Source organism: Chiloscyllium plagiosum, unplaced genomic scaffold, assembly GCF_037043375.1.
Source record: "Chiloscyllium plagiosum isolate Xiang-an unplaced genomic scaffold, Cpla_swu_hap1 HiC_scaffold_35, whole genome shotgun sequence".
Classification (NCBI taxonomy): domain Eukaryota; kingdom Metazoa; phylum Chordata; class Chondrichthyes; order Orectolobiformes; family Hemiscylliidae; genus Chiloscyllium; species Chiloscyllium plagiosum.
The window spans coordinates 60,623,959-60,631,347 of record NW_028270173.1 but is presented as its reverse complement, the minus strand read 5'-3'; the positions used below and the strand labels follow the sequence as shown (position 1 = coordinate 60,631,347).

Below are 7,389 nucleotides of genomic sequence, written 5' to 3'. Positions count from 1 at the left end.
AGAGGTATTCAAAATTATGAGGGGCATGGATAGGATAAATAGACAAAGTCTTTGTCCTGGGGTCGGGGAGTCCAGAATTAGAGGGGAAAGGTTTAGGGTGAGATGGGAAAGATATGAGGGACCTAAGGGGCCATTTGTTCACCCAAAGGGTGGTACATGTATGGAATGAGCTGCCAGAGGAAATGGTGGAGGCTGGTACAATTGCAACATTTAAGAGGCATTTGGATGGGTATATGAATAGGAAGGGTTTGGAGGGATATGGGCCGGGTGCTGGCAGGTGGGACTAGATTGGGTTGAGATATCTGGTTGGCATGGACAGGTTGGACTGAAGGGTCTGTTTCCATGCTGTACATCTCTATGACTCTATGTCAAACAAAAGTAGACACAGTACAGATTCTGTGGAACACATCTGGTCACAGGCATCCAGCCTGAAGAACAACCCTCTATAATCACTTTCTGTCTCTTGTCATTAGGCTAATTTTGTATCCAATTGGCAAGCTCACCCTAAATCTTAGGTGGTCTATCTTTACTAATTAGTCTCTCCATACAGAACCTTGTCAAAGGCTTTATTAAAGTCCAATTCAACAATGTCTATTGCTCTTCCCTCACCAATTCTCTTGGTTACTTCCTCAAAAAACTCAATCAGATTTGTCAGGCACAACTTTACTCGCCCAAAAACATGCTGACTATCCCTGATCATTCCTTGCTTCTCCAAATGCATTTAAGTCCCTTCCTTCTGAATCACTTCCAATAGCTTACCCATGACTAAAGTCAGACCTAGAAAGAAGTCAAAAGTTTACTCAGAAGTTTGAAAATCGTGTGAACTCTATTTTTCAGTTCTGTGCTATAAAAAGCTTGTTGTCAAAATATGTAGATAAGCTGCACTGTGGAAGGCATCTGATTTAAACCCAGAAGGAGAAATATTTTGTTCATATATTTGTCATTATTTATTGAATGTAATCTTAAAAACAATTTATAAGATTTTCTTTAAGACAATAAAACTTAAAATGTCAGTTTGAAATTCAGAGGATTTCAATAGTTTCTTCAAACTAAACATGTAAAAGTACAACATCTTCTTCCAGTGCCATAGTAAATATTTGTTTTTGCATTTTTAAAAGGTTTCAAGAATATCGTGAGACCCCCAACAAACTGGCTGAGAAAGAGTGTTAGAGAACAGGAGAACCCTAATCTGACTGAGATCACTCGTGTCTCCAATACAGTATAAAAACACTCTTTAAAATTACCAATCCAGCACATAATTAGTGAAATTATGAAATCTGAATTTGGAATTGATAAAATATATTGATACAAGTTGCTCTTTCAAGATCACGATGGACAATTTAATTGATGTTTAAGGGGACAAATACATTTACATTTCAACATTTTAATTTAAAACAAGAGCCAGTAGAAACAGCTGAGGTGATTTTAATTTGTATTTTAAAAAATGGAAAATTTTGTTTGGGAAGAAATTAACTGACCACCAACAAAACTTATCAGCCCAACAACATGAATACGGGTGAACACAAAAGAAACCATCATGTCTGTTGTGGCCATACTTGAACTTGTGATTTTTAATATAAAAAGAAACATGAAGCATAAACTGGCAAACTACTTTTGAGAAAATTGTAGGTATTTTTGTAAGAACGAACAAACAAGTAGAATTTGGTAATGCTTGAAATTATACAGTAATGTTTGATTTTCATTTTAAAGATACTACAAAAATAACTTTTCTTTTAAACGGGACAGTTAGGTTTCTCCAGTCCTCTTGAATCACTTAGAACATCAAAAGAAGAGTGATTGGGAAAAAGTGACACACCATCAAATGGGAATTGGAATAAGGTGCATTTAAATGAATATATCAACTGAAAGGAAAGTGTAGATGAAATTAATTACTTGATCGCTTTCTTTGCCTTTCTCATTGTACTTTGTCCTCTCATATTTCTTCAAGATACTGACCTGGACTCTAGTGCTCTGGTCGAGTGGCCATTCAGCACGTGGACAGTCAGACAGTGAATGTGGTGAGTCAATTAAAACTGTCACAGCTGAGACACATTCTGCCAAATGTTATGATCCCAGCTGATGTTCATATTGGATGTGTCAGATCCAAGTCTGAAACCTGGCTTTAGAGATCATATTTTCATTTCTTTTTGGTTTTAACAAAATGGTCTCTTGCTAAAGCATAAGCATACGTTGCAGATTTGGCTTTAACAATAAAGCAGATGTTAATTAACAAACGAAATGAAATTAAAATAGAATAAACCAAATTACCCAATTATAACATATGTGCAAAGACTTTTAAACAGACAGCAAAAGTACAATCCCACAAATCACAAAATATTCCTTTATAAACTGAAAAGAAAATAAAGGAACAGCTTTTGTATCGCACTCAAAAGACACCCCAGTACAGTACCCAAATGCCTCACTTGTACAGGACTCACACTAGAGTTCTTGTTTCTAACACCTCAATGATTTTAAGTCACTTTCGACTTTGGTATATAAACCATAATGGCAGATAGCTTCTTCCTGGATCCATTATGGATGTTTTCCATATTAGCTTGTTCAGAGATCCATTACACCTTTGGAGCAAGTGGGAATTTAACCCGGCTCAGAGGTGGAGACACCAACACAAGAGCCCTTCTGGAGCTTTATACAGACCTGCGTTTGAATGTACTCACTTTAAATAACACGTTCAGGGTTTATCCTAACGCTACAGATCTGGGACAAACATGAACTCTTCACTCTCAGGTAATCACGACAGGTATACCCATTTCTTCTCAGGAACACTGGGCTATATAGCCATGTTCATCCAAGAGCATTACATAACTGCTCAAAACTCAAAGTAAAAAATTCTCTTTCCAAGCTAGGGGGTGTTTCCTTTAAGTGCAAGAAACAAATAAGTTCCAGAAATTTATAACAAACATGAAGGTCCTATTATTTACCTTACAGGGTGGCAAAACAATCTAAAATCAATGAAAGTCCCTTAGTGGTGCATATACATCCATTAACTCCAAAGCTAGACCACAAAAACTGTTTTAACAGAAATTACCATGGCAACAGAAATACTTCCAAATTAATTATTAACAGAAAATCCACATTACTAATTCAAAAAGCATCAATCCAAATTCACAATAGATGACATTAAAAGTAATTATAAATCATCCCCTCCCCCTGACTTCCCAGCCAGGCTCACTGATGAGGAACAGGATTCCTGGCTGATTCTCCCCCTCCATTAACTAGACACTGAGGCTAATTGAAGTACCCCCATTACTACCCCAGGAACCTGTGCTAATAGATCAGAAGCTGAAGCTTTTCCAACCACTAAGTATGTGATTGTCTGCTTGGTCAGAGTGAGAGCCAATGAGTGACTTTTATCAGATGCTGCACTGCAAGGATGCTGAGTTTATACAAGGGGTTCTGTACATATAGATGTTTTCCTTTAATGGTGTTTTGTGATCAGGATTAAAGATTAAATTGGCCTTCTTGAAATGATGGGACTGAATGTGTGAGATGTTTGAGACAGCAAGTGCTTTGGAATGACTGCTCTCCTTTGTGAACACTGGAGAGTGAAAAAAGAGATAGCTCTCAATGCAAAAGCAGCAGCTGAGTCCTTGTGGAGATGTCAGTGTTTGGTGAGGGAGGAGGAGATGAAATAATTCTGTCAGACATCACACTGGATGGATTTGTTTCCTATGTGGGTTCACTGATGTTCCAGGATATGCAACAATAATGTGAATAATGTGTAATATTACAGAAATCAGAGTGTTTCTCTCCTGTGTGAATGCTCTGATGAACCAGATGCTCACACTTGGATTTTTTAAATTATATTCATTCATGGAATGAATGCATCACTAGCTGCGCCATCATTTTTTGCCAGTTCCTAATTGCCCACTGTGTGATTTGTATGGTGTGTTTCAGAGGTTAGCTACATTGCTGTAGGTCTGGAATCATATGCAGGCCAGACATGGAGAGGACAACAAATTTCCTTCCCTAAGGGTAAGGAAGGGGAAGTACTCAGCATGATGTTTCCTTCCCTAAAGGTGAACCGTTAGTGAACCAGAAAATATTTTCACAAAAATCAACAGCAGCTAGTTTTTAATTCAGTTTTTTTTTCAATTGAATTCAAAATTCACCATCTGCATTGGTGGGATATGAACGCAGAATATCAACCTGTGGCTCTGGATTGCTAGTCCAGTAAATTTAGTAGTGTGCCACTATCTCCCCACCTGTGTGAATGCGCACAAAGGTTCATGACTACCTGAAGGATTTGTGAAGCATCTCATAGGTGAATAGTTGCTTCTATGCTAATGTATTGTTGTACACAGAAAGTTGATGACTCCAAGGCTGATGTACCACACAAGTCACACATGAATAGGTTTTCATGGGTTCAACAAATGTCCACGTCCCTCAGTAAACACTTCACATTTGAAGGGTTTCTCCTGTGTGGATTGTCTGATGCCTCAGGAGGCTAGATGACTGTGTGAATGCTCGGTCACATACCTCACAATTGAAGGGTTTCTCCCCTGTGTGGACTGTCTGATGTCGCAGGAGGCTTGATGAATAAGTGAAAGCTCGGTCACACATTTCACACTTGAAGGGTTTCTCCCCAGTGTGGATTATCTGATGTTGCATCAGGTTCGATGAATGTGTGAAGGCTCGGTCACACAGCTCACACTTGAAGGATTTCTCTCCTGTGTGAAGTGCCTGATGTCGCAGGAGGTGTGATGATTGTATGAAGGCTCGATTGCACACCTCACACTTAAAAGGTTTCTCCCCTGTGTGGATTCGTTGATGTCTGCGGAGGTCTGTTAACTTTGAAAATGATTTCTCACACACTTTGCATGTGAATGGTTTCTCCCCTGTGTGAATGCGCTGGTGAGCATGTAGACTTGATGATTTTGAGAATGATTTGTCACACACATCACAGCAGATAAGTTTCTCCCCAGTGTGGGTGCCTTTGTGTCTCAGGAGTGTTGACGATTGGTTGAATGCTCGGTTGCACACTTCACATTTGAAGGGTTTCTCCCCTGTGTGAATTGTCTGGTGTCGCAGAAGGCTTGATGAATGCGTGAAGGCTCGACTGCACACCTCACACTTGAAGGGTTTCTCCCCTGTGTGAAGTGCCTGATGCTGCAGAAGACTAGAGGAATGTGTGAAGGCTCGATCACACACCTCACACTTGAAGGGTTTCTCCCCTGTGTGAGTTGTCTGATGTTGCAAGAGGTGCGAAGACTGTGTAAAAGCTCGGTCACACACTTCACACTTGAAGGGTTTCTCCCCAGTGTGGATACGTTGGTGCCTGCAGAGGTTCGTTAACTTTGAAAATGATTTGTCACAAACCTCACAGATGAACGGTTTCTCCCCTGTGTGAATGCGCTGGTGAGCACGGAGGCTTGATGACTGTGAAAATGATTTACCACACACTTCACACGTGAATGGTTTTTCCCCTGTGTGAATACGCTGGTGAGTTCTGAGGCTTGATAACTGTGAGAATGATTTATCACACACTTCACATGAGATAGGTTTCTCTCCAGTTTGGGTGTCTTTTTGGCTCAGGACTGTCGATGACAGTGTGAAATCCTGGTCCCACACCTCAACTGTAAAGGGTTTCACTTCCATGTGGCTCTTCAAAAGATAAGCCCTGTGTATCAGCAGTTGTCATGTGCCTATGGAGTCCTCCTCACACATGAGCAGCCACCAACCTGCAGGAATGAATCAGTGGTTCATGAGGCTTGATGAATGAAGCAAGCTCTTACCACACTTGAAGCAAAACACACTTCTTCCCAGTCTCACCCTGAATAATCACCCATGGCCAAACCTTCAGAAAGGCCGGTTCTGATGAAAGGCACCACGCTACTGACTGATTTCCAGACGATGACTTCACTGCCCAACCTACCCTGTTTTGAACAATGCTGTTAAGGGATTGGATGTCTTCCTACAGTTGTGCAGTTGTTCCTTGGGGAACAGTCTGGATCTATCAGTAACGTCTATTTTCTCCATATTCTCTGGGGTAGCAAGGTACAATCATTCTGTAAAACAAATAAAGTAAACATAATTTCCTCCAACTACCTCTCCTCCTTTGCTGAAGGAGCTGACTGTCACATACTTGACTGTCACAGTCTCTGTTTCCAGCAGGGACTCTGGATAGTGACCAGGGTCAAACAATAATGCTACTTTCTTTCCTCCACCTTGACCCCATCTCCCCAGGCACTGAGAGGGCAACGCGAAAGACAGTTGGGCACAGTGTAAAACAGGCCAACAATTCACTAGCTGCTCAACTCATACTGGCGAATTCCAGTTTTCCCCTTTAAGACTGTGTGTAAATAAATCACTCAGGAAAAATGTTAATTGAATGGACATTTTGAAATTTATTTCAGGTAAACAAACTGGGCAGGAAGCAAGGAAAACATCATTTACAGTGTAGCTAATTGAAGGTTTATTTGAAGGCCAAGGCTTTCAGGGCACATATTAAAAGAAAGCTTTCCAAAACATTTCAAGATTTTAGCCTTTCTCCAACAGGCAAACTACATATACACCCTTTTTAACAAGACTCCATCTACAAATTAACACACTTTACAGTTCCACAAGACAAATGAATCACCAGGAAACAAGACAAACAGCACGTCAGACATTTCTCTCCATCAGATTCCATTCTCTTCCTCCCTACACATTCAAGTCAAAGGACAACCTCAGTTCTGAACACTGACCCAACTCTTCAACCAGTCACGATGCTTTTCGAGCGTTAACTGCTGAGGCAGCTGCTGCGAAAACCTGAAGTAATTCTGCACCTCCCACATAAATACACCTCACCTTCTCATATTCAGGAATGAGCCATCAACAAATCTCAGTCTGGAAATCAGAGGGAAATGCTTCCAATAAACACACTCAATATCCAACACACAGCTCCAGTCACACAGTTCAGCACAAAGCACCGAGTAAACAGCTCTCTCAGCTGGATCTTCTCACACAGCATAAGGGACATTTCCACCCCTGACTGCCCACAGGATAGTCAGACTGCCTGAAGGTTGGTGTGGATATTATGGGATACAGTTTGTATAAAAGCTGCCCCTTCACTCACCATCTCCTCACTTGGTTTTCAGTCCCTATAGGAAGTGAACCAGCTCTGGAAGAGGAAGAGGGAGAATGGGCAGAGTGGGTGGGCTCTCTGATTGACGTCTCTCACAGTCAATCCAAATATTTCTGGAGCAACATGAGTTTCCTGAAACTTGGGAAACTGACCGGGGAAGTGGAGGTGACTTTGAGCAGCAGATCAGGTGGGGATTCTGATCTCTGTATGTACATGTTTACATATGTATGGCATGACCAACTGTACAGACCATCAAATTATTTTATGAATAAAGTATATTTTTGAAATAAAAAAGGCAGTCAGGT

General features: G+C 40.7%; 1 protein-coding gene across 1 annotated transcript; it reads right to left on the bottom strand.

Moving 5' to 3' along the window:
- Window positions 1–2,323: 2,323 nt before the first annotated feature.
- LOC148141030 (uncharacterized) lies at window positions 2,324–6,021 on the bottom strand. The gene has a single exon (XM_043678413.2). The coding sequence runs from the start codon at window positions 5,614–5,616 to the stop codon at window positions 4,417–4,419; it is 1,200 nt and encodes a 399-aa protein (XP_043534348.1). The 5' UTR covers window positions 5,617–6,021; the 3' UTR covers window positions 2,324–4,416.
- Window positions 6,022–7,389: the final 1,368 nt, after the last annotated feature.

What these genes read in the sequence shown, in the direction of transcription:
- LOC148141030 (XM_043678413.2), bottom strand. Translation starts at nt 5,616, where the DNA reads ATGGAAGTGAAACCCTTTACAGTTGAGGTGTGGGACCAGGATTTCACA.